This window comes from Dermacentor andersoni, chromosome 10 (assembly GCF_023375885.2).
Source record: "Dermacentor andersoni chromosome 10, qqDerAnde1_hic_scaffold, whole genome shotgun sequence".
NCBI classification, from domain to species: Eukaryota; Metazoa; Arthropoda; class Arachnida; order Ixodida; family Ixodidae; genus Dermacentor; species Dermacentor andersoni.
Genome location: NC_092823.1, coordinates 140525426 through 140552945, shown reverse-complemented (window position 1 = coordinate 140552945; position 27520 = coordinate 140525426). Strand labels below are relative to the sequence as shown.

Below are 27520 nucleotides of genomic sequence, written 5' to 3'. Positions count from 1 at the left end.
TCCACTGACATGAGTGCGCATGTCAGTGTTGATGAAGGTGTGCAAACATGCAGGGCTGACACAGTGGAAGCTTTAAGGGGGGACGCGGGGATCAGATCGCAAAAAAGATCGATTTTTGGCAACGACGCGTTTCGGTATCTGCAATGCCTAATCTACATTGTATCAAAATGGTTTGACTGAAAACGCACTAAAAGTGCCCGAAAAAAGTTAATTTATCAGTGCGTAGGGCGAGAAAACAGGTTTAAATCGCGTAAAATCACCGCGGTTCACGGAGCCCTAACTCGTCTTTCCCGCCACCGAACGCCGCCATCTTGGTATCGTTCGAAAGCTCGAAGTTTCGCCATTCCCCTTCTGAATTCTTCGGTCGTCGCCATCTTGTAACAAACACACAAACACAAAAGATGCGCGGGTCTGCTAGAGGCGGTCACACGGGCCCTGCGATGAAAGCGGGCCTCCGATTGGTTGCCGTACTGAAAGGCGTCTCGCCATTGGTTGCTGCTGCAGCAGCGGGCAAGCTGGCAACCACAGCGGACCGCAGGTGTCTGCTTTGAAAACCACGCCGGCGTCTTTCTTCGTTTGACACTCGCAGAATTCGGATTTATGAAAGCTCCCAGGTCAGTGATGGATCGTCGCTCGTTCGAAAAGAACTTTTAAATGAAGCATGCCTTCGGAAAACAGAAGCGCAAGCCTCCTACGGCGAGAAAAAGACGGCAGCCAGCGGGAGAAGCGGAGAACCCGACTGAACACGCGGATAACGTGCCGTGTTATCTTGCACCGTGCGATTCCAGCAGCGAAGCCGACAATCGCCCTGTGACATCGACACTGATAACCAAGCCACCGGAAGACGTGCCAACAGAGGATCTCGCACCTGTGCGTACGGCCACGCGAGTCAGCAACCGAGATCGCGTTGTTGGAAGCGACGCAGGTCGAAGGTCACCACCGCTGGCAGAGACGGTGTGCGTTTCCGATGCATCGTGCGACAGGGACACGCAGCCTGCGAGTGAGCCCCAACCGTCGACGAGCTACATACTGTATGGTGACTAAAGGCTCACCAGACGAATCGTCGCACGATTCAGACGCGCCTCGAGCCGCGTTTTGTGTCAGCGGTGACTGCAGAAGCGCAGGCATGCAGCGTTCGCGACTCCCTTCGCACAGTGTCCGCGACTGAGCGGAAGCAGCAATGCCAAGAACAAATTTCGGCCCCTTGTGACTGAGTTAATTATTATGCCTGTTTCCGTGATGAACTCTTTGATCGCTAAAACTCTGTGCCCAAGATGCCAACAGCGTTCTGTGGGTGTACACTGCAATACCAGGCTCAGTCTGGCAGTGAAAATGGTGGTCATGCACTACTCCAGACGGCGCAAGAAAAGGATAAAGAACGCCTGAAGAAGGCATCCAAAGCCCACCAAACAATGAGGCAAAGGTGTAAGAAGATGCCTGACGGCAATGATTCAAAATATTACAGCCCTGGTGCTTTTTAATAAATTTGCAGTGCTATTGAAACTTTGCAGCCAGTTTTCTCAATTGCATGTTTTTTGTCAATCACCTCGCTCGTGGAAAGCGTAGCACAACAATGGCTGGACCGATTTTGGCCCAGTTTGTTTTGCTGTGATCCACAAGCTGTGCTGTACGTAAAGACAGTCTTGAAATGTTTCTTTATCTTTCCATTATTTAATTATTTCACAATTACTACATGGCTCCATGCAGTGAAGCACAGTCATGTGCATGTTATGTTGAGCAAAAAATTATTAGCGCACTAAAAAAAAAATTGAACACTGTCTTGATGTAGATTAGACATCTGGGCAAACATGCAAAGTATTCCCAGCTCCCTATCACGTTTCGTTACTGTGCCAGGCTTTCCACAAGCAAGGAACTTATAAATTCTTATAAAACAAAAACTAATTAAGATATGCTAATGAAATTTTAGATTTGTCTCTTTATTGCAATGTGCAGTGTGTGTGCCAAATTTCAGCCCTTTCTGTCAAGAAACAAAAAAGTTAATTCTGATCCCCTCTTCCCCCCTTAATTGAAGAGGTGCTCAACCTGCTATCAGAAACTGCTGCCGACGATGACAGCATGAATGCTGTGCCTGAATCTGCACAAGTGACCTGCAATGCAGCTGACGCTTGCCTGGATACTTTAGTGCAGTTTTTCGAACAATGCGAGGGCACTGACGAATATCTTAGAAAATTAAGTGAGATGTTTGCATTTGCAGCAGCCAGGCGATTTTCTCGACAGGCACAAAAAAGAATAACAGACTGGGTAACAGTCAACAGTGCCTGATGCCTTACTAGGGCAATGTGAAGTATACCACTAGTAGAGCAATAAATGCTTATAATGCAGCTATCTTTGTCCCTGAAAAGCCATTTCATTCATTTGTTCTCATATACGAGGTACTTGGACACACACTGCATCCTCAAACATCATTTTTAGAAGCACTCCTGATTAGACGAACTTCTGATAAGACGGAGGAGGAGGAGACAAAGGGGGAGGAAAGACAGGGAGGTTAGCCAGTGTAAGTACCGGCTGGCTACCCTGTGCCGGGGAAAGGGATAATGGGAATAAAAGGAGAAAGAAGAAGAAGGAAAATAAAAACGAAAACGAAAAACTCACACAGGAACGCCATACTACGCGCTACAACACTCAAAGACGGTCGCACAATTCGCATGTCCTTAAAAACTTCAGCAAAGCCCTTAAGGCCTTGAGTGCCGAAGTCAGTCTAGACCAGTGTCCTAGAGTTTTTTCCTCTGTAAAGGGACGATTGTCCAGTTTTTCGAGCGCGATCACGAGCACTGTTCTTGGCATTTTGTAACAAGGACAGTCACAAAGGAGGTGCACAATCGTCTCCTCGCAGCCGCAGGTGTCGCAAGTAGGGCTGTCGGCCATTCCAATGCGGAATGAATAGGAGTTCGTGAATGCCACGCTGAGCCATAGGCGGCACAGAAGTGTTGCTTCCGCTCGTGGCAACCCTGGTGGAAGACGGAGTTGCAAACTTGGATCCAATCTGTGAAGAAGTGTGTTCGTGAATTCACTGGTGTTCCACAGAGTTAGCGTAAGCTCGCGTGCGAGGGAGCGAAGACTTGTGGCTGCATCTGTTCTTGACAGCGGTATGGGTATAATCTGGGCACCATCATGGGCAGACCGGGCAGCGTCATCCGCACTGTCGTTTCCCGAAATTCCGCAGTGACCCGGTATCCACTGGTAGATGATGTTGTGCCCCTTGTTTATTGCGTGATAATACGAACACTTTTCATGATCCCTTGGAGTTCGTCTTAAAGGGAGTCTACTGTGTATCAACACATCCAGCCTTCAACTTTAGCAAGTTTTGTATCCCCAACGTTCTGCTGTGTGTGTGCGTTTCTCTTCTATGTGTCCCGTCAAAATGTTGGGCAATCCAACTTGCTATAAAAACACACTGTCTTCAGCTTCAAAATAGTTATACAGTCAAGCGTATCTACGATGAACGCCTCTACAATGAAATTACCTGTACAACAGACAAACATTCTGTACTGGTTCTGTTGTGAGCTGTGCAATGCACAACGTTTAAATAGAAGTGACCTGCATAACAAATGATTTCGGAGACCCAAAGTGCTCCATTATAAAAGCGTTTCACTATAACTTGTTATAACGAACAGCCATGTTAGCTATTCATCATAGGAACCCCATGGTCGAGGTTGATAAGGAGGTTTGCTGAAAACGACATATTGGATCATTCCTCCCTTTGCTCTTTGCGAAAAGTACTCTATGTGAGTACAGTCCAGTCCCGTTAATACGAAGTTCACGGGGAACGCAAAAAACTTCGAATTAAACGAACTTCCAATTAAGCACAAAACACAAAAACAGCACTTTATTTGTGGTGAAATTGAGTATTTTCTCTAAGAAAAATAGTCTGTCATCTTGCTCTGCTTGTTCTTGCCGAATCGCGCTGCTGAAAGCAAGTTCTGCAGGTTGTAGACGTGGTGGAACGCTTCTTCCGCGTTACCTTCAGCGGCAAAGAAGCGCTCCGCGAGAGCAAGGCCTGCAGCTACATCGGCAGCCTTAGGTTGTGGCTCGCCTTCAACGTCATCGTCGCTTTCCTGGGTCGCTTCCTGGGGCCGAATAATCTCTACAATTTTGCTATCCGTCAGCGCACCGCATGTTTCGACCGCCTTGTCTACGGCGACGTAAACTTCAAAATTGACGTCCCCGAGAGCATCACCAAAATCAGTGCCGTCAAGCTCGCTTGTTGACGCTTCCTCCGCTGAAATTTCAGAGGCATCCTCCGAAGAAGCTGCCACAAAACTGCAAGCCCTGAAGCAGTTTACGATTGTTTCTTGCTTCACACGATCCCATGCTCGCGCTAACATGTGGATGGCACTGAGCAGGCTCACCTCGTATTTTGAGGAGTTATCTATACACAAAATCATGCGCTCGAGGAGGTGCCGCCTGTACAGGACTTTAACATTTTTGATGATGCCTTGGTCCATAGGCTGCAAAACAGCCATTGTGTTTGCAGGCAAAAATGCGAGGCGTATTGCACTCAAGGCTGGCACATTCACGTGAGCACTGCAGTGATCGACCAGGAACAACACCTTGCGGTTCGAAGAAGCAAACTTGCGGTCCAATTTGCTTATCCAGCTCTTGAAGATTTCGGCCGTCATCCATGCTTTTTTGTTCGCCTCATAGTCCACAGGCAGCGTCTTCACGCCTTTAAAACATCTCGGTTTCGCGGCTTTCCCGATCACAAGTAAGCGACATCGTTCCGTGCCAGTCATGTTTGCCGCGATCAGCACCGACACTCTCTCCTTGCTGCGTTTGCCCCCAGCACAGTCATCGTCCTTGAATGTCAGGGTCTTCTCTGGTAGAAGCCGATAGAAGAGTGCAGTCTCATCTACATTGAAGATGTCTTCCGGTCTGTATTCGGCGAGATATTCACGCAGCTTTCCGTCTTTCCACGTGGCGCATGTTTCCTGGTTAACGGACGCCTTTTCACCACACACGTTCTTGAAAACCAGGTCATGGCGGTCTTTAAAGCGCGTCAGCCATCCATCTGACGAAACGAAGTCATCAATCCCCAACATTGCTGCAAGCGTCCGGGCTTTCATCGCAACGATGTCTCCGCTGAGAGGAAGTTTGTTGCTCCTGGCCTCCCTAATCCAAACCAGCAGAGCCTTCTCCAGCTCTGGGTAAGCGCCGGTGCGCATTCGCTTCCGAGAAGTCTTGAACTTGTCGTTCTCAAATGCATCCATTATTGTGCGCTTGTTCTTGATGTAGTTTGAGAGCGTGTTCGGCTTGATCCCGTACTTCTGCGCTATGTCTTGTTTGGCGGCACTTCCCTTCTCAACTTCCTTCAAAACCTCGACTTTCGTTGCCAGGTCGAGCGTGCGATAAGAGCCACGGTTTGCCATGGCTATAAACTGTGCGACTAGGTACAGTCAATTCCGAAGCGTAGTATCACCACCCGTGGTACAACCTAGCTAACGAGCTACCCGCACAAAGGCGCTCGACGAACACACGCCTCGACATACGCTGCGCACGCTGCAAGACTAATCTCACACAATCTCGCCACTGCCAGTATGCAGCGCTGCGTGCACCTATGGCACCCGCGTGGCCTCCGCGATCAGCTCCGGCCACGCGCGCCATCAACTCGCCTCCCGCCGGAGTTGATGGCGGAGGCCACGGCAGCTGTAGCAATGAATAATCGCGCCGCTCCAAGACGGATGGCATTGCGGGCGGCTGCGGTGGCGATGACACCAACGCGGAGCACGGAGCTGTTGCAGCACTTGAAAAATTGCACATTCTACCAAAGAATGAAGGTCACCTCGAGGATCCCGGCTGAAAATTAACTTCGGATTAAACAATATTACTGGATGAGGACTTCGAATTATCGAGCGATTTCTTCCATAGGATTACATGCAAAACTGACGGGACCAGCACTTCATTTCTAATTAACCGAAAATTCCAATTAAGCGGCTTCGAATTATCGGGAGTCGACTGTACAACTGTGTAGTCGGCGTAATGACGTAGGATCAGCATGTTAGCCCGCCAGCTGTGAGCAATCCAGGCAAAACATGTACATCCGTCTAGAATGTGCGAACTCAGGTGGTTTTAACTTAGTATATGAGATTTTTGCAAACAGAATGCGTCTTTCAGCTGCAAGTGAACAAATACTCATTACACTGCAACCAATACTGCCTTGAATCTTGGTTTTGTTAAAGCAGAAGTAAAGCATGGTGAACCAAATTTTACGCTTAATAATATACATGTACTTCATTATAATTGTTTGTTATATTGAGGTAAAACTGTATCATCTGCAGCTGCAGATGATACAGTTTGCCCTCAAAAGCCATTTTTTAGACATATTGGTGGTGTGTGTTGCCTCCAAAAAAAAAAAAAAAAAAAGAAATGATCAGTCAACAACTACAGTAGAACCCCGCTGTTACGTTCCTCACTGCTGCGTTTTCCCGGCTGCTACATCGTTTTCATCCGGTCCCGGCATAGCTTCCATAGGATCCAATGTATAAGGAACCCCGCTGTTACGTGGTAGCTGTGAAAACGTTCCCGCATGATGCGTCGCAACCCGAACCCGCCTGGGCTAAAGTAGGCAACGCGCTCCAACTGCCATTTTGGCTTTTGACGAGTTTTGACCAGGCTTGGCTATGGAACTGGCTGCAAAAAGCCGCACGCCAGTTCGAGAGGCCGCCACTAGGTGGCCATTCGGGAAAAATGCTTTCACTATGTGCTCACTATCGTCACTGTGATTACGGTCACCGCATGGTTTGTTGGACGGGTCGACTCACGGAGGAAGGAAACTAGGGAGAGGCCCCGACGTCACTCTTTGTGAAGCTATAGCTAAAGGGAAGCCGGAAGTTGGCGTTGCTCATGGCGTTGCTCCGCCTACCGGGCCAGCTCTCCTCTCTTGTTTACATTTCTTGCGAAACCACGCCGCGCTGTGCGCAACCGGGCTGCTCGGACGCGCGCGCTCCGCAGCAATACTAAACAATCGTTAGCACGTTAGCATGATTACGCCAAAGAGGACAACATTTCCCGCGGATATTCCTTCGTCCGTTGCCATTGCCGTGGCGCGGTGACGACGAGGAGCACGAGCCGCATGATGCCAGGGAGTTGCCAAATCCTAGCTTTGGAGAAGCCGTCGCGGCTCTGGACCTCCTCTGCAGGTACGTCGCACCTCACAGCGATGCTGACAGCGATGCTGACAGCAATGCGGCCTTCCAGGCTATTGAGAAATGTGTGGTGGTTTCTAGCGAGCGAAAGAAACGGCAAGCCACCATTCTAGACTTTTTAAAGTTCTAAGCGCACTCCGTGGAAATAAATTGTCTATAGTTGAAGCTGCACTTTTTTCATTCATTTTCGGAACTTTCCTCACTGTTGCGTTTTCCCGGCTGTTACGTTTTTTTTTTTCCTCGGTCCGGTGAAAAACGTATGAACGGGGTTCCACTGTATTTCTTAACGAACATAATAAATGCACAGCCTTGGTGCCATCATTTGTGTATGCTGCACTATAAGTGCGGAGTACTTTCCGATTAGGTGAACGAGCATGTTTACTAGAGAAGCCGGAATGGGCGTGGACATGGCCGAATATTGCGACCACCTAGGCGGGCATAAAGCACAGTGTCTTTCGCGTACTGAGCGAACTTTGTCTTCATCACCATCACATCAACAGTGGCGCTACAACCTGTTTGTGTGCTTAAATCTGGCTGTCTGTATTCCTTGAAGGCATTATCTTGATGTACAGATTATTTGGTCTGCTTTGGAAGCTGAAAGTAAGCACTTGTCTTCTCATTGCTGATTCTCCATTGCCCTTTCCAGTGCTAATGAACCCAAAATGCCCCAATTTGTTGAAGTGTTGACGCTGCACACCTACAAAGCAAATAGTTTTATAGGTTCCCGTAACGGTTACTGTGGCTAACATGAGGTGATTGCGCATAAGGTATAAACTCAAGTGCTAGAAAAGAACAAAGCAAATAGCCATGCACGAGAGCGATAACCAAAGTTGTACGCCACTTCTACCTCTGAAGAAAGCCATGCAAATTCAAGATAACAAAGAGCATATTTTGCAAGTGAAAATGTGAAGTGTAATGCAGCATGTGAAAGATAAGCGTGCTTGGTCACTGAGGCACGTAGGACTGCATTCAACCGCCTTTCAAAAATCATGATAGTAATCTGTAATGTACTTACTGAGCAACATGGATGGAGGAGGGCCCACCATGACCCTCCCCCGTCCTAGCATGGGATGGGGCACAGGAGGCATGGGCAGGTGGCTTCCTGGATGAAAACAATAGGCATTGACCTCAGGCAATGAACGGAGGCGTGCAGATTTGAGCCACTTTCAGTACAAAAGCAACATCGCAAGTTATTACCACCACTTAGTTCATGAAAAACAGCAGTTCAGTGTGAAAATGCTGCATGTCTTCTTAATGTTGCATGCTTTCTGCCACAGGCTCTCATGCCTTCTGGTGCTCAGCTAAGGCATGTGCCAATTCTTCCCATCGGTTGCACAAGTCACAAGTCGTCCGGATGCAAGTACGATCACAACGTAGAAAATGGACAACTTCCTTTACGTCTTAGAATTGACTATCACCAGCCCTCCAAGGTTAATATAAGTTATGGCAACCAACGTCTATAGAACCAGGGTCATTTGTCAAACTGAGTAATGTTGTGCAGGACCACCACTATCTGACTTTTGTAGCACTGCTGTTGCCGCAGAGTTTACTCGCTTGTCTATTGGCTTCAACTGTTGCCACATGTGGGTTCAGCAATCTGTGTAAGACGTGCTCTTTGTTACTGACTGTATTTTTGACATGCACATCTTCACCATGCCAACATGTTGTGATTGGTTACAGGGCGGGTAGATTACTACAGCATTTTATTTGGGTTCTGCGCAACCTAGATCTCAATGTGGCGCGGGGTAGCGCAATTTCTCATCTCAACAGAAAACTGCAAAGACGCAGTCCCCCATCATTGATGGCAAAAAAAGGTAGAAATAAGCCAGAAAAAGTGGAGCCTTGTAAAGGGATGCACCCAGAAGGTACTTCCCAACTTGCCTAGTTACCTTTCAAAGCTACCGGCTAGGAAAACGAAGCTGCCAGACAGAAGCGGAGGACTATTAAAAAAGTTGCAGTTTTGCCCGAAAGACGAAGCATCGATTATGATAGCAAAATAGTAGACAGCTATATGAAGCTCATTCTATAGCGGCGCCATTTTCATGTTGGCAAAGGTGCAAGAAGTGTGGTAAAACAAAATTTTCAATGAACAGATTTAATTTGTGCCTGAAAGGGTTAAGGTAACATTCTGCTACAGTAAAAGGAAGAAAGAATTCTGAAAACAATGATACCATTATATTTATGCTAACTTCTATAGTTTCTGAGAAAATGGGTCAACAAGGTGGCCTTGAATACATCGCAGGTATTCGGGCGAGCAGGAAAGGGCGTGCAGTGAGCCTTTCCTCCTCTCTGGATTGTGCGATTCGGCGCGGAACTGCTTAAAAATATTGGTTTTGCACGCTGCATAATGGTTTGGAGCTGCTTTAAATCGTAGTTTGTGAAATTTATGCAATGTACGTTCATATAAGGTCGTCAGGGAAACTTTTCGGTGCATCGGTAACTACAGTACGCGGAAATATATCTTGGGAGCGCAAACATGTGACGCACATTATCAGCCGCAGTGTGTATATATGTTGTGAACTATTTTGCACATATCGGTTTTAATTCAACAAAGAGAACTGGTGGCTCTGTATTAACAGCATGACATGGTAAATCTGCTCACTATCTGATCGCTTGGCGTAGAGACCAAAACATAAAACATAAGAGCGCATGCTTGTGTACAGCCAACCTAAGGCAACCACGAAACATCTAAGCAGCAGGTGCTATTAAATACTTGTGATACACCAGAGTCGCTCTCATGCATTTCAAGTCCAGCAGGTTTGAAATCACTATATGTCTATGCTAGCTTTCCTGCATGAGGTCGATGGCACTGCTCACCACAGCGATCACTGCGGTTGGTGAACCAGCATGATACACATGTAAGCTATGTGCTTTGGCATTGCCTTTTTGCCCTGTAAAGCCCTAATATATGAGAAGGATCACACAAAAAGAATGAGATAGCTATTTTTGAGGACAAGATTTCAGTAATACGTGTGAGTGAGCCATAGAGAATGGAACGAACACAACCGAAAAAAAAAAAAAAAGAATAGATTCCGTTACCATCCTCTTTCTCGAAAAAGGGAGAGAAAACGGTCTAACACAACTATCATCATCATCATCATCATCATCATCATCATCATCATCATCAGCAGCAGCAGCAGCAGCAGCAGCAGCAGCAGCAGCAGCAGCAGCAGCAGCAGCAGCAGCAGCAGCAGCAGCAGCAGCAGCAGCAGCAGCAGCAGCAGCAGCAGCAGCAGCAGCAGCAGCAGCAGCAGCAGCAGCAGCAGCAGCAGCAGCAGCAGCAGCAGCAGCAGCAGCAGCAGCAGCAGCAGCAGCAGCAGCAGCAGCAGCAGCAGCAGCAGCAGCAGCAGCAGCAGCAGCAGCAGCAGCAGCAGCAGCAGCAGCAGCAGCAGCAGCAGCAGCAGCAGCAGCAGCAGCAGCAGCAGCAGCAGCAGCAGCAGCAGCAGCAGCAGCAGCAGCAGCAGCAGCAGCAGCAGCAGCAGCAGCAGCAGCAGCAGCAGCAGCAGCAGCAGCAGCAGCAGCAGCAGCAGCAGCAGCAGCAGCAGCAGCAGCAGCAGCAGCAGCAGCAGCAGCAGCAGCAGCAGCAGCAGCAGCAGCAGCAGCAGCAGCAGCAGCAGCAGCAGCAGCAGCAGCAGCAGCAGCAGCAGCAGCAGCAGCAGCAGCAGCAGCAGCAGCAGCAGCAGCAGCAGCAGCAGCAGCAGCAGCAGCAGCAGCAGCAGCAGCAGCAGCAGCAGCAGCAGCAGCAGCAGCAGCAGCAGCAGCAGCAGCAGCAGCAGCAGCAGCAGCAGCAGCAGCAGCAGCAGCAGCAGCAGCAGCAGCAGCAGCAGCAGCAGCAGCAGCAGCAGCAGCAGCAGCAGCAGCAGCAGCAGCAGCAGCAGCAGCAGCAGCAGCAGCAGCAGCAGCAGCAGCAGCAGCAGCAGCAGCAGCAGCAGCAGCAGCAGCAGCAGCAGCAGCAGCAGCAGCAGCAGCAGCAGCAGCAGCAGCAGCAGCAGCAGCAGCAGCAGCAGCAGCAGCAGCAGCAGCAGCAGCAGCAGCAGCAGCAGCAGCAGCAGCAGCAGCAGCAGCAGCAGCAGCAGCAGCAGCAGCAGCAGCAGCAGCAGCAGCAGCAGCAGCAGCAGCAGCAGCAGCAGCAGCAGCAGCAGCAGCAGCAGCAGCAGCAGCAGCAGCAGCAGCAGCAGCAGCAGCAGCAGCAGCAGCAGCAGCAGCAGCAGCAGCAGCAGCAGCAGCAGCAGCAGCAGCAGCAGCAGCAGCAGCAGCAGCAGCAGCAGCAGCAGCAGCAGCAGCAGCAGCAGCAGCAGCAGCAGCAGCAGCAGCAGCAGCAGCAGCAGCAGCAGCAGCAGCAGCAGCAGCAGCAGCAGCAGCAGCAGCAGCAGCAGCAGCAGCAGCAGCAGCAGCAGCAGCAGCAGCAGCAGCAGCAGCAGCAGCAGCAGCAGCAGCAGCAGCAGCAGCAGCAGCAGCAGCAGCAGCAGCAGCAGCAGCAGCAGCAGCAGCAGCAGCAGCAGCAGCAGCAGCAGCAGCAGCAGCAGCAGCAGCAGCAGCAGCAGCAGCAGCAGCAGCAGCAGCAGCAGCAGCAGCAGCAGCAGCAGCAGCAGCAGCAGCAGCAGCAGCAGCAGCAGCAGCAGCAGCAGCAGCAGCAGCAGCAGCAGCAGCAGCAGCAGCAGCAGCAGCAGCAGCAGCAGCAGCAGCAGCAGCAGCAGCAGCAGCAGCAGCAGCAGCAGCAGCAGCAGCAGCAGCAGCAGCAGCAGCAGCAGCAGCAGCAGCAGCAGCAGCAGCAGCAGCAGCAGCAGCAGCAGCAGCAGCAGCAGCAGCAGCAGCAGCAGCAGCAGCAGCAGCAGCAGCAGCAGCAGCAGCAGCAGCAGCAGCAGCAGCAGCAGCAGCAGCAGCAGCAGCAGCAGCAGCAGCAGCAGCAGCAGCAGCAGCAGCAGCAGCAGCAGCAGCAGCAGCAGCAGCAGCAGCAGCAGCAGCAGCAGCAGCAGCAGCAGCAGCAGCAGCAGCAGCAGCAGCAGCAGCAGCAGCAGCAGCAGCAGCAGCAGCAGCAGCAGCAGCAGCAGCAGCAGCAGCAGCAGCAGCAGCAGCAGCAGCAGCAGCAGCAGCAGCAGCAGCAGCAGCAGCAGCAGCAGCAGCAGCAGCAGCAGCAGCAGCAGCAGCAGCAGCAGCAGCAGCAGCAGCAGCAGCAGCAGCAGCAGCAGCAGCAGCAGCAGCAGCAGCAGCAGCAGCAGCAGCAGCAGCAGCAGCAGCAGCAGCAGCAGCAGCAGCAGCAGCAGCAGCAGCAGCAGCAGCAGCAGCAGCAGCAGCAGCAGCAGCAGCAGCAGCAGCAGCAGCAGCAGCAGCAGCAGCAGCAGCAGCAGCAGCAGCAGCAGCAGCAGCAGCAGCAGCAGCAGCAGCAGCAGCAGCAGCAGCAGCAGCAGCAGCAGCAGCAGCAGCAGCAGCAGCAGCAGCAGCAGCAGCAGCAGCAGCAGCAGCAGCAGCAGCAGCAGCAGCAGCAGCAGCAGCAGCAGCAGCAGCAGCAGCAGCAGCAGCAGCAGCAGCAGCAGCAGCAGCAGCAGCAGCAGCAGCAGCAGCAGCAGCAGCAGCAGCAGCAGCAGCAGCAGCAGCAGCAGCAGCAGCAGCAGCAGCAGCAGCAGCAGCAGCAGCAGCAGCAGCAGCAGCAGCAGCAGCAGCAGCAGCAGCAGCAGCAGCAGCAGCAGCAGCAGCAGCAGCAGCAGCAGCAGCAGCAGCAGCAGCAGCAGCAGCAGCAGCAGCAGCAGCAGCAGCAGCAGCAGCCTGGTTACACCCATTGCAGAGCAAAGGCCTCTGCCATACTTCTCCAACTACCCCGGTTATGTGCTAATTGTGGCCATGTTGTCAACTGCAAACTTCTTAATCTCATCCGCCCACCTAACTTTCTGCCGCCCCCTGCTACGCTTCCCTTCCCTTAGAATCCAGTCCCTAACCCTTAATGACTATCTGTTATCTTCCCTCCTCATTACAGGTCCTGCCCATGCCCATTTTCGTTTCTTGATTTCAACTAAGATGTCATTAAATCGTGCTTGTTCCCTCACCCACTCTGCTGTTTTCTTATTCCTTCATGTTACACCCATCATTCTTCTTTCCATAGCTCATTGCGTCGTCCTCAATTTAAGTAGAACCCTTTTCTTAAGCCTCCAGGTTTCTGCCCCGTACGTGAGTACTGGTAAGATACCGCTGTTATACACTTTTCTTTTGAGGGATAATGGCAACCTGCTGTTCATGATCTGAAAATGCCTGCCAAAAGGACCCCAGCCCATTCTTATTCTTCTGATTATTTCAGTCTCACGATCCAGATCCGCGGTCACTACATGCCCTAAGTAGATGTATTCCCTTACCATTTCCAGTGCGTCGCTACCTATCGTAAACTGCTGTTCTCTTCCGAGACTGTTAAACATTACTTTAGTTTTCTGCAGATTAATTTTTAGACCCACCCTTCTGCTTTGCCTCTCCAGGTCAGTGAGCATGCATTGCAATTGGTCCCCTGAGTTACTAAGCAAGGCAATACCATCAGCGAATCGCAAGTTACAAAGGTATTCTCCATTAACTCTTATCCCCAATTCTTTCCAATCCAGGCCTCTGAAGACTTCCTGTAAACACGCTGTGAATAGCATTGGAGAGATTGTATCTCCCTGCCTGATGCCTTTCTTTATTGCGATTTTGTTGCTTTCTTTATGGAGGACTACGGTGGCCGTGAAGCCACTATAGATATCTTTCAGTATTTTTACATACGGTTTGTCTACACCCAGATTCCGTAATGCCTCCTACCGCCCCAGGAGGCTCGGCAAATCGTCCAGAGACGTAGTGGAGCTACACAAAAGGGGAATCAGAGTAACCACGAGGGAAGGCACAGAGATACCCATGGTCCAAAAGATTAGAGTCCTGGGTCTCTGGATCGAAGCCAGGGGAACAAACACGGAAACTATAACACGCCTGGAAAAGAAAGTCACGGCGACCATTCGGCTAATACAGAGTCTCCAACAACAGGAGGGGCATTAAAAAACGAAACGTCGTACGGCTCGTTCAGGCCTTCGCGATCACCCAGGTCGCGTATGTGGAGGCGTTCGTCCACTGGAACAAGGCTGAGAAAGACAAGATCGACACTCATTGGAAAAGCGTACGGAACAGCACTACGTCTCCCCCAATACACAAGAAACGAAAAGTTACTACAACTCGGAGTACATAACATGCTGGAGGAAATCGTGGAAGCACAGAGGATAGCGCAACTGGAAAGACTCTCCGGAACCAAGGCGGGCAGAGAAATCATGGAAAAGATCGGCACAAACTACCACGGAATGAACGGCCCCAAGATGCAGATTCACCCAGACGTCCGAGCTGCAATTAACACGGAAAATATCACGAAGAACATGCACCCTGTGCACAATGTCGAGAGAAGAAAATACCGCACGAGAACGATTCTCAATAACCACGGCGCGCAGGAGGGGGTGCTCTTCGTAGACGGCGCACGGTATTCCCGAAACCGGGACGACAACAGTGGTGTCGGCGCTGACAAAGGTAACTCCCTCTTCGCAATGGCGGTCGTATGCACGAAAGGAAAGACCGTGACTGCAGGCTCCGTAAGGACCCGATCGTCGGAGGCAGCGGAAGAAACGGCAATCGCATTGGCTGTAACCAACGGCTGGCAACATTACAGAACAATAATCAGCGACTCCAAGACGGCTATTAGGAATTTCACGAAGGGCTGGGTCTCCACCGAGGCGGCCAAAATCCTGAACCGCAAAGCAGAAGACTTTAGGAACGGCACAATTACACCCAAATACCTCAAATGGATCCCGGCACATACGGGAGAAGTTACCATGAATGTCCCTCCCAACCTCAACAAGAAGGCCCACCGAGTCGCGCGAAAACTAACCCACCGCGGCACTGATAGTGACGGCCCAACAGCCCGCTACCCCCGGGGAAGGGGGAAAGACTGCGGCGGAGGCGATGGAGAAGACGGAGGAGGCGAGGACGACGAAGAAGCGATAAAAACGACAGGGACAGACTGGTCCCATACCACAACATACTGACAAACTACACGAAACAAAGAGAAGCATACCCACAATCCCACAAACAACTTGACAGGTCTCAAGAAACAGATTGGTGAAGATTGCAAACCAGAACGTTCCGAAACCCAGTCCACTTAAACAGAATAAATTCAACACAATATCCAGACGCGAGCTGCAAGCTCTGCAAACACAAACACGCAGACGTGGCACACATGTTATGGAAGTGCACACAGATCAGATCAGTATACGTAGAGGACAAGATAGAACCGGACCTTCTAGAGGAGCGATGGCTAAGCGCTCTGACTAGCTCAGAACTACACGACCAATTATGGGCTATCCAGCAGGCCCGGGCAGTGGTGGAAAGGCTATGCCTCACCGCACATAATGCCCGGGTGGCCTGAGCCCAGGCTGGCAACCTCGCAGGTCCTTTTCCTATTAAAGTTTTTTCCGCCCGTCCGTAATGCCTCCATGACTGCTGAGGTTTCGACTGAATCAAACTATTTCTCGTAATCAATGAAAGCTAGATATAAGGGTTGGTTATATTCTGCATATTTTTCTATCACCTGATAGATAGTGTGAATATGGTCTATTGTGGAGTAGCTTTTATGAAATCCTGCTTGGTCTTTTGGTTGACAGAAATTTAAGGTGTTCCTGATTTTATTTGCTATTACCTATTATTTGCTATTGGAAATAAACTGAACTGAACTGAACTGAACCTTAGTAAATACTTTGTAGGCAACGGACAGTAAGCTGATCGGTCTATAATTTTTCATCTTTGGCGCCCCCTTTCTTATGGATTAGGATTACGTTGGCGTTCTTCCAAGATTCCGGAATGCTCGAGGTCATGAGGCATTGCCTATACAGGGTGGCCAGTTTTTCTAGAACAATCTGCCCACCATCCTTCAACAAATCTGCTGTTACCTGATCCTCCCCAGCTGCCTTCCCCCTTTGCATAGCTCCCAAGGCTTTCTTTACTTCTTCCGGCGTTACTTGTGGGATGTTGAATTCCTCTAGACTATTCTCTCTTCCATTATCGTCGTGGATGCCACTGGTACTGTATAAATCTCTATAGAACTCCTCAGCCACTTGAACTTTCTCATCCATATTAGTAATGATATTGCCGGCTTTCTCTTAACGCATACATCTGATTCTTGCCCATTCCTTGTTTCTTCTTCATTGCTTTTAGGCTTCCTCCGTTCCTGAAAGCACGTTCAATTCTATCCATATTATACTTCCTTATGTCAGCTGTCTTACGCTTGTTGATTAACTTGGAAAGTTCTGCCAGTTCTATTCTAGCTGCAGGGTTAGAGGCTTTCATAAATTGGCGTTTCTTAATCAGATCTTTTGTCTCCTGCGATGGCTTACTGGTATCCTGTCTAACGAATTTACCACCGACTTCTATTGCACACTCCTTAATGATGCCCATAAAATTGTTGTTCATTGCTTCAACATTAAGGTCTCCTTCCTGAGTTAAAGCCAAATACCTGTTCTGTAGCTTGATCCGGAATTCCTCTATTTTCCCTTTTACCGCTAACTCACTGATCGGCTTCTTATGTACCAGTTTATTCCGTTCCCTCTTCAAGTGTAGGCTAATTCGAGTTCTTACCATCCTATGGTCCCTGCAGCGCACCTTGCCGAGCACGTCCACATCTTGTACAATGCCAGGGTTAACGCAGAGCATGAAGCCTATTTCATTTCTAGTCTCACCATTCTGGCTCCTCCGTGTCCACTTTCGGCTATCCCGCTTGCGGATGAAGGTATTAATTATCCGCATATTATTCTGTTCTGCAAACCCTACTAATAACTTTCCCCTGCTATTCCTAGAGCCTATGCCATATTCCCCCACTGACTTGTCTCCAGCCAGCTTCTTGCCTACCCTGGCATTGAAGTTACCCATCAGTATAGTGTATTTCGCTTTGACTTTACCCATCGCCGTTTCCATGTCTTCAGAGAAGCTTTCGACTTCCTGGTCATCATGACTGGATGTAGGGGCGTAGGCCTGTATGACCTTCAATTTGTATCTCTTAAGTTTCACAAGACCTGCCACCCTCTCTTGTGGCCGCTATACGACCTCGCATAATCACGCCACACAATGTTTGGAGATCTAGATACGTTGATACCGCATGCTTGGACCATGAGCTATATAGAACAAAGATATCTGTAATCCAGCACCTAACACTGCTTAGGATGTTCGTGCATTTCGTAAACGATCGCTTTGCTGGACAACTATAGTTCACACTGTAAGTTATGCTGCTATTACTAACCAAAACAGTTTTATTCATGGGTGGAAACCTCATCCACAGAACTAACTATTCACGCAATGTACAGTTGCCGACCGTTTATTTGGACCTCAAGGGGACTGTGGAAATGTCCGAATAAACAGGTGTCCGAAAAAGCAGATTAACCCTTTGAGGGTCGAATTATTTTGAAAAAAACTTTCCCAGGTGGTCAAATTATTTTTTTGCGGATCTTGAATGTCCAAAATGTATTAAGTCGGGAATAAATAGTCAAAAATAATAAGGAACAGTATTTTGGTGTCGGCATCACTCAGAATTGCAAAATGTTCAATAGTATTTCCGAGCGTGGCACTCGTTGTAACACGGGTCTACGCACAGCGCCTTATCGAAGTCTGCACACCTAAAATGCGTGTCTGTTCTCTTGAAGCGAGGAGTTGTGTTGGCGCACACATTCCATCTCTGCGTGCGGCTGCCTTGGGCAGAGGTCTGAGGCACCCTCTTGCGTAAGCGCGTTGCCGCGGAGAGCGAGAATACCTCGCGAACGGCGCTGATAAGCAAGTGGTGATAACCAAGCTAAGAGAAGTGCCAGTCAAGGTAGAAATCAACTTCCGCCGCCCCTGCGAGAGCGTGCCGACAAAGAGAAAAACAACGTTTCGCGCGCCTCCGTTGCGATCACGCGGCGGAACCGAAACCGCGAAAGCGCGTTGCCACTGAGAGCGGGAATACCTCGCGAACGTCGCTATAAGCAAGCTAAGAGCAGCGCCAATCAAGATAGAAATCAACTTCCACCGCCCTGCAAGAGAGTGCCGACAAAGAAAAAAATGACGTTTCGCGCGCCTCCGTTGCGATCACGCGGCGAAACCGAAACCGCCAAAGGGGCGTTGCCGCAGTCTGAACGACGCGCTGAAGCTAGCAATCAGCTCTGTTTATCTCCCCAAGAAGGTAGCACCAATTTCAAACGCATCTTGTAAGTGCTAAGAGGTGGCAGCACCTCCCGATGAGCGCTAATCGTCATTATGGCGCGAAATTTCAAACGGAGGGTCGGAACCGTACCCGTACGGCAAAGACCTTGCGGGACAGAAAACCGCCGCCGTACATGTACGGCAAAAACCTTCAAAGGGTTAAGAAAAAAAAAAAAAAAAAAAAAAGAAATCCTTTATTTTCACGAACTTATTCGGGGTCGGCAGTAGGCTTGAAGAAATCGCGAATGCGCCGTTGGATGCTGTTCCGTTTACGCGCAATTAGATAAGCCTGAATCTCGGAGAGGGTCGAACGGTCACTATAGGCGGCTGAAAGCACAGTCACTGCTTGTACACGCTCCGCATGCGACGGCAGCGTAGCACATGGTGCATCATTCGTCTGGCGGTGCAACAGAAACCGGACGAATGATCTCGCCGTCGTTGAGTTCTGCGCATGTCACTACAGCAGTGTCAGTACCTGTGAAACTGCCAAATGAGACGGTGTCCGGAATCGCAATGCAACGACTGCGCAGGTCTCGGCAGAACATTTTCCGCGTCAGTAAGGAGGACATCGGAAGGCGACAAATCTTAGGCCTCCCGGCACCCGCTTGCTAGCATTCCCCAGCGCAGTCTGCGCGGCCACTGCCGGCGCCATTAGACACTTAACGCGATGTTTCCGTATGCCGCGTTGGATCACCGGAACCTCGACACAGCACACAAAGCAAACACCACCATGCCGACACCAGTTGCACAAACGAAAAATATGGCGTACTCGCTGCGTCGTGCGCGAACGCGCTAAGAAGCAAATTGGTTGCTGGATTGTCTTGACATGGCTTACTAAGCTGAAACCGGAACTGTTGTAGAGCCACTCTATCGAACCAGGCAGAAACGATGATGATGATGAGCAGGGATTTGCAGTAGCGCCACTTCGTGGGACAGCAAGGAGGTTCCGTCCAAACAGAAATGGCATTCAGCAAGTTGAACCATGCACCGGTCAGAGCCGGTGCATGGTGCTCTCGATCGAGTTGGCTCGAGGAGTGTCCGAAAAATCAGACGAGAGGTTGCAAGGTGTCCGAACTTTCGGCAGTTGTTATACATTATGGTCTATGGGAAGATTGGCAGTGCCGCGAAGCAGACAGAATAATCGAGCATGTCTGAATTTTTGGAGTCCGGAAAGTCAGTCGGCGACTGTAATCTGCAGCTAAAAGTTTGAACGCTTGCCAAAGTATAACAGCACAGCTCAGGGCTATCATAGCAGAACAGTACCCACGCTGTTACGGTCGTTACGTATGTTTCATTGCTCCTGAACCACAGCTTAGAACTAGAGGATAATACAGCAATAAGGTCATATTAGCGAATGGAACTTTCAGAAATGCACAATTGATCTCCGAGGCTGATTGCAGGCTCAAACATGCATGCACACATCGCGGTGCGTGCTCCGTTCACCCCAACGCTAGCAGAAAGTCTGGCCATACTGGCTTAAATCACCTCAGTACGTCTCACAAAACTGTTTTCCATGTAGAAGACGCCACGTCATACTAAACAGACCGTACGAGCGTGAAAACAAACTACTGCCGAGCGTATACCTGCCATGCAAAACGGAGTGCTCACCCAAGCCAGCATGCTGACTGCCCATAGATGGTGCCACTGCATAGCAATATGGTGGCGCCCATGAAAAAACTGTGTATACCTGAGCCACTGGACCAAGGTACAATGAGGAGAGTTAAGTCATACTTCCGGCGGCGCCTTTTCAACAGCTTCTTATAAACCTGCACCTGCAGCACTTGACAGTCGTCAACATCAGACAGGCTGCGGAGATGCTTACAAGCACATAGTGAATGTCGCAATGACTGCCATTCAAAACTGCTGGAAAAAAGTTGGCCTGACAAGAACAGATAGCCAGCCACAAAACGAACAGGCAACGGAGGGCAATTCGAGTGAGCTCTGGAGCGAGGTTTCCGAGCAGCTAGCTGTAGATGTTTCACACACATTTGACGATAACGTACAGCGTGACGAGGCTGGACATGAGCGGAGATGATCATTGATGCGATCATGCAGAGCATCCAGGGCACAGTGACTCAGGATGAGGAAGGCAGCACCGACGACATAGATGATGATGCCATGGGCTATGAGGGTGCTGAAGTCGCACCTGAAGATTGACATGAGTCAGCATCAATGGCAGATGTGTTGGACTACTTAAGGGAACTCCGCAAATTCCTAGCCAAAAGCGGCACAGCGACCAAAGCAGTCCATAATAATGTGGACGATCTGGAATCATTGCTGCTGCAGTGCGTTCCACCCGTCAGAAAAAGATCACAGACAACTTTAATTAAATGTGTGCTTTCTGATGATCATGCTTGCATTTTTGTGAGAAATTAGTCCAAGGACATACTGTTGCAAAGGTAGCAGGTTAACGATACTGAAATTTGACTGTTATGGTTAATTTTGGGGCCTTTGCTATATCGACTTTTCAGAACAACAGACATTCTTCCACAGTCCCCTGAAGCTCATTATATCGAGATTTCACTGCACTTCATTACATCGAGGATTTTGCTACTATACTGAGGTTCATTATACCAAGGTTTAACTATAGTAGACTGTGACAGCCTCTGGTTTTGTTGCTGCAAATACTTGCAGAATTTCTCCCCTATCAACTGGGGTATGCAGCAACAGCCAGTGTTTTCACGCTGCATGCCAACTGCTGAAAATGAAGGCAGCGTCTTTCAGTGATGCCACAGCTTCTACAAAATAATGTGGTTCGAATACATCCTGGAAGTAAATGACAAAGCACGAACTATAAATGAAAAGCCACTATGAAGGCAACCAGCTTGGATCCATGTCCTGCGAAGCTTCACAAAGGGTTCTCAACTAGCAGAACTGTTACCACATTATTCAGTGTGACACTTGCTTGGCATACCGCAATGCATACCACAACACAATGGTATGAGTAGACTGCATGTGCAGGAACAACAAAACTCTGACTACAGTGAAATACTTGACTATGAACACCACTGGTGCACATACCAAAGCTAGTTGAATGAATTCCTGGCGACATGCGGCCATGGACAAGTCCTGGTGTCCTGGCAGGGGGCGACATACCAAGCTGAGCAGGCAAGGGAACAACACCAGCTTGCACACTAGGAGGCGGGTACGGTGGTCGGCCCTGCAACAAACATTGCACAGGACACCTCCTTTAACTGATGTATTCTAAAGGTTTCCTTGCCCTAGACAAAAGAGACATAGGAATCAAAGATATTCTCCAGATACCGTTGAAATCAACAAGAACATTTACCAAATCTGTATGGCAGTGTGGCAACAGATAAGCTTTTCTCTCGGCATGTTTCCTAAAAAGTTGGGATGTTTCAACAATGCCAAAATGTTGGTTAAAAGGGGGTGCTAATCGGCTTGCTACATTTGTTCGATTATTTACAGAAGAATTCCTGAATAAATTTTTGTCCCATGTCACTCACAATTGCTCTTATCTGAAGCAAAGCTGGCAATCTTTTTGCATGAAACATCTCAATCTTGACATTAACCATTTGAGGGTCAAAGATGTGAAAATATGGTGCCACAAATAAGTCCGAATGGTCGATGCCGCGTATTTATGATGCCGTTTGTAAAATTTTCAACTCTGTTGCCCAGCAAGTGCTGCCACCCTGTGTTGATATAAGAAATTGTTTTGGTTTTTTTTTTTCCCTCTGCAGTCTTTTGGTTTTGATTCGACAGCTTCTTAACGCTGGCACATTGGCAACCGCGCGTACATCTGTGTGCATGCATGGCGGCTTATTTGGGTTGTGATGACTGAAATGATGCTCAAAAGGCTTAGCCGCAGATTTGATGATTGCTTGTGCCATGTGCTTGGAAGCGAAGTACGAAGCACTGAAACTCTAAAAGCTTATCCACGTGTCTGAGGATTCTGCACGCGAAGCTGCGTCACTGATGCTCAGTGACGAAATGCTCGGAATGGTTAGCTGCGAATCTGAGTAGTCCGGAAACGGAGTGATTGGCTGCGTTTCTGCGATGCCCACGTCAAGCCTGTTTCGATACTAGTTGAGATCACGGTGGTCGACACAGAGAGCCCGTGAGCGCCGTACCAATGATGAAGTGCACTGGAGCCCCGTAGCGGGTGTGGATAATTGGAGACTCTGGAACAGCTTTGAATCATTTGCTTTTTGTGTGCTTGTTTCTGTATTAGCCTTGTGCATGACCGATGGCGGCGTTACAAATGACACTCCGGTGACGTCAAACGGGGGGACTCACTTTTGACATCTGCTTCGCTCCCGCTAAAATAGCTTCATAAAAGTTTCAGAGTGAGATCTTGAGAAAATATTACTCAGCAGAATTTTTCACCTTTGCACTTTCTGGAGACCCAAGAAAGCTAAAAAAATCCAATGGAAGGCTCACTGAATATTGACTGAATAGATAAATGTGTGCTGAAGCTTGCGATATTTTTTTCTTTTTTTTTTACAACACAAGGTGTCTGAATTGTCATTTTTTACATTACCTTTACATCAGGCACACTTTTGGGATGAACGAATAGCTACACCATAGATTAAAAAGTCAAGCTAAGAAAGTGAGAATGTCACAACATGCATTGTAGCCCAAGGAAAAAAAAAAAAAAGCAAGCTGTGAAAACAGGCTATACGGTAGCAAAGAAATCAGCTCTGAAAGTTATGCACTCTTTCAATCTGCTTCATTTTTTTCTGTGTTTCTCCTTTCATACGTGCAACTCTTCCTAACATACCTATGTACCAACTCGCCCAGCAAGAAGTTTTTAAAGGTAAGCAGAAAGGCGAAAAAAACCTTTTTGCAAAAATGGCTCTCAAAGTTGCACTTTCTCTTCAGTTTTCTAAAAGGCACCAAATTTGTAGTCTTTGGTGTGTTTTGTGATGCAGGGCTTCTAGAACTTGTGGCCTCTAGTCTGGTGTGCCTTCGTCCCCGCGGGTCTGAGACGTCCCCAAATGGAGGCATAGATCACACTTCTGCAATGTCCACACAGCCGTAGTGCCCATTATGACAATCATTGAGATCACAGAGATGATCGAGAGGTTGCGAGGTGTTAAGAGCCAAGCAGACGCCCCTTTGAAGCAAGTGCAGGACCCGTGGCGAAGCATGCTAGAGTAATGTGGTGGCCGCAGCTGATAGGAGACTTCGAATGAATGTCAATCATTTGCTTTATGAGCGCTTGTTTCTGTGTTGAGGAGATAAGTGAAGTGGCAAATTTGAAGATGGAGGAATGTAGTTTCCGATAAGAGTAAGATGGAAAAGCTGTTTCACTGTTCCAAAGATACTGTCACTTGAAAAACAGTTTTGTCGAAATTTGAGAAAATTTTCCCCACCTAGGCTAATGCAACAAATTTTTTAAAGCACTTCTGCGTGGTTCTCAGTGAAAATGTTTTGGAATCAGATAGAAAGGAAGGTATAGAAACTGTGGAGATGGGTTTGCACAAGGCTCACCCTACGAGCGATGGTCAGGAAAGGGCATGACGCTCCTCCCCTCCTCGACTCAACGCACAAAGGCGCTACAGCAGGGTTTGTCGACTGTCTGACATGGTGCAGAGAAGGCTCCAGAGTCAGATCACCAACAAACGCAAGTTGATTCACCCAAGATACAGCACAAGGCGACAGTCGCGGTGCTTATGGGCACTCACCGCAAGACCTATCGAGTACACATGCCTGCTGCGCTAGGGCTAACTGGGAAGTGGTCCACCAAGCGTGAGAACGACAAGTTGCGGGAGCGAAGTCCCATGTTGTGGGACTGTGAGCATCTGCCGCAGCGATAAAGCGCTCAGCGGAAAAGAGCTTGGGTGGAGAGGGCGCCTGGGGGCCGCCACTCGAGAGGCATATCAGGGTGCGTCCCAGTGACACTTGCTCCATTGAGAACTTTCTCTATGCTTGCTCGTGCGATGATTCGAGCTGGGGAGAGAGAGGCACGGTTTGCGTGAGAAATTAGCTCCGGCGTGCAAGCCATGTCCGCCATCTTGCCATTACGGCGGCGGTTCCCGGAGATTGAGCTGAACACAACACTCGAGCTGGGGGAACCAGGCGCGGGAAGGCACCTCGATCCCCACAAAACTGAAAATGTGAATCTAAAAAAATCCGGGTTTTTTTTTTTGCCACTTTACTCAATGCCAAAGCTGTTTCCCTGTTTAAAGGGCCCCTCACCAGGCCCCATAGCAAATTTACGTTATATGCTGGAAGTTGTTACGTGTTCTCCAGGGAGCGCACTGCTGCAAACATTTTTCAAATCGGTTCATTAATAGCCGAGATAGGAATATTTCAGTGCCCCGAACCCATGGTTTCAGCAGGCGGGCTCCACTGATAAGCAAGATGCTCTCTCCACTCGCCCTGCCTAGCCTACGCAAGCAAAATTCCTTCCCTGCGTTCTCCCACACCGGACCTCGAGGATTGCGTGACGCATAAATCACAGGCCCCGCCTTTTCTTTTTCTTTCGCTCCTCGCTTCCCAATTAGGGGTATCGTCCCTGACAGCGATTCCACCAGTACAATGATGCGGTGTATCGCAGTAATCGCCCATGAGCTGGGCCAGCCTCTCCATGTGTGCGCACACTAAGGGATCCATTTTACAGACGCAGCCAGACAAGAATGCAGGTGTTCTTGTGCGAAGCTTGCCAGATCGTGCATAGAGTGAATAGAAACGAACGCGACAGCTTACGGGCTCGCACATGAGACATGTGGCAAATGACATGTGGCACTGCGTGGGTCCCCTTGACCGAATACATAGAATACTGGGAAAATCTACCAGTTGACATTTGATTCCCGAATCAAACAACTAGAGCGTTACCTATTCCATTAGATTCAGTGACATTCGAATATTTGCACACCCCTAATTATATGCAATTATGACGAAGAAAACTGCTTTTATAGCTCAGTTCTGGCCATAGCAATTTGAAATCAACCACTCTTCCCTTCGTACGGTGCGCACACAATTGAGAAACGGTGACATGACGCAGAGTCAACATTGGCACATCACCATCAGCCAGTTGCACTCGTCAGCACTTCTATGAACAAAATGTGACTGCATAATTCTTATGCCAAACAGACAACAAGTGACGGCCCCTACAATACAGATAAGACAAGGGGGGGGGGGAATTTAAATTTTCAGCGTTAACGTGTCTCGATCTCTGGCTTGGCTGCATTGGATCGTCACGCTCAATCAGAAAGTGCCAGAACCGAAGCTTGTTGTCAACGTTTTCATATTCTCTTGTACCACAGAGAATATGAAAACCATGCCTGGCTACGGCAGCCCCAAGAGGTAGCCACTGTGGCCACGGTTTATTTAGGCCGGCCAGTCATGGTGCAGCGGGATCTCGGGAGCGGCTGATTCGGCCGCCGCTCAGGTCAAGCGCACTAGCGTGCTCCATTCTGGTGCTATGTGCACTTGAGCCTATCTTCTTTGGCTGGTTTGGAGGCAATTGTCAGCGCTGCTACAGGCCCCCTTCCCCTTCTAGCGCAAGGCTTGACTGAAATAAAGTCCAATGGTAAAGTCCAGGTGAAGAGCCCAGGTAAAGTGTGCAGATGGTGTCATCGTTGGTAATGTCAGGTTTTTGTAATCCGAGAGAGATGTACCAGACAGCACCGGTGGAATAGGTTGTGAGCAAAATCGTGACATGCCGAAGGTTCTCGTAGTCACCCGGGACTGTACAAGTCGGAGCTCCAGAAATAGACTGTCTGGCAGCTTGGGACTTGCGTGGAGATAGCACAAGAGTTGGTTACTCATGATGTTGATGTAGAAGTGATCCTTGAGCTGAAGAAACCAGATGGAAGAGCTGCTTCTGCACAACTTCGGTAGGCTATGCATCCGCAGAAGGTGTGAGCACAGTGCATTGGAAGGCTCGCCTGCTACTGCTTGTGGTGAAATCTCGAATGCAGATAGCATTAGGGTTGCGGCGGTCACTGAATGCATCATGCAGGTTGTACTTGTGGCGTTGCTGTGCCTGCGAGAGTAAATTTGCACCTAGTGGAGCCAGTAGAAGAGCTTCTGTATTGGTGATGACTGAGGTGCCCTCCAACAGGAAGTGGACAGCTTGTGGAAATGCCCAAGGAAGAAGAGGGCGGGCCATAGAATAGCTCAAAGCGCTGACATTTGGCTCAGTGAATTCCTTGGAGTCGTCGCGTAGCTGCCTTTGGGTTGGGGAAGAGGCTCACGGACTGAGTAGAGGTCTGATGCTGGGGCCGGCGCATGCTGATGATCGGCACGGGTGGACGCAGGCAATGTGGGACGACAAGACGCGAAATGACGCAATGGTTAAAATGGCGAGACCTGTTGTGAGGAAGTGCTCGAGGTGACATAGTGAGCAATGATGGCTGCTCGCAAGTCCGCATAGATGTCGGGGCCGCGGTGTGACAGCCGAAGCTTAGAACCTTGTTCAGAAAGAAATGGCTGTCCAGCTGGAAGAACAAGACGTCTGGCATGTTGCTGTAAAATTCCTGGACACCCTACAATTGCAGGATGTCAGCCGGACCGCGCCAGGCCACGTCACTACTTGCTTCGGTAGAGTCTGTCTGCCGACGCTGGCATGGCTCGGCGCGGTCATCCGGTATAATAAATTTGTGGGAAGCCTGGGTTCAGTCGTACAGGTTACCAATTTGTGGGAGGCAGCGCCAAGAGGTAGCCGCCGTGGCCACAGATTACTTAGGGTGGCCAGGCATGGTGCAGCAGAATCTCGGGAGTGGCAGACACCGTGACCGCTGAGGTCGAGTGCGCCTAGCCTGTTCTATTCTCGTGCTACCTGCACGTGAGCCCATCTTTTTCACCTGCTTTGGAGGCAATAGTCGGCGCCGCTAAAGTTTCTATATAGTAACCCATTATGTGATGCTGCTGTTCCAGTGCTTGGAGCGCGCAAAATACGAATTTGGAACCATCAATAGCTGGTTATCAATAGGAATAGCCGTGGGCAGAGAAATGTTAACAGCGTATAACAATTACTTACAATATACAGTAGAATTTGAATAATTCAAACTTTAGTGCAGCTGCACATAAAGGGGGAGGTGGGGATCAGAGGTGAAATTCTCTCTTTTGTAGTAGAGCAATAAAATTTGGCATGCTTATTGGGAAGTGTGCTAAATGACTAATTACAAAGTTTCCTTAAGTTACCTTCAGTAGTTTTGACATAATTTTTATAT

At 49.4% G+C, this 27520-nt stretch overlaps 2 protein-coding genes across 6 annotated transcripts in view; both read right to left on the bottom strand.

Moving 5' to 3' along the window:
• The window catches only part of Patr-1 (Protein associated with topo II related - 1), a 246701-nt gene that overhangs the window by 107069 nt on the left and 112112 nt on the right, over window positions 1-27520 (bottom strand). For all 5 annotated transcript variants that reach the window (XM_055078308.2, XM_072285096.1, XM_055078309.2 and 2 more), the window contains 2 exons: window positions 21399-21537; window positions 8179-8265 (listed from right to left, as the gene is read on the bottom strand). In XM_055078308.2, coding sequence (XP_054934283.2) covers window positions 8179-8265; window positions 21399-21537 — 226 coding nt within the window. The remainder of the gene's footprint in view (window positions 1-8178; window positions 8266-21398; window positions 21538-27520) is intronic.
• LOC140213686 (tigger transposable element-derived protein 4-like) lies at window positions 3876-5387 on the bottom strand. The gene has a single exon (XM_072284935.1). It carries the CDS (start codon window positions 5385-5387, stop codon window positions 3876-3878), a length of 1512 nt encoding a protein of 503 aa, XP_072141036.1.

Excerpts from the sequence above, each read along its gene's own strand:
- LOC140213686 (XM_072284935.1), bottom strand. The coding sequence starts at position 5,387 with ATGGCAAACCGTGGCTCTTATCGCACGCTCGACCTGGCAACGAAAGTC.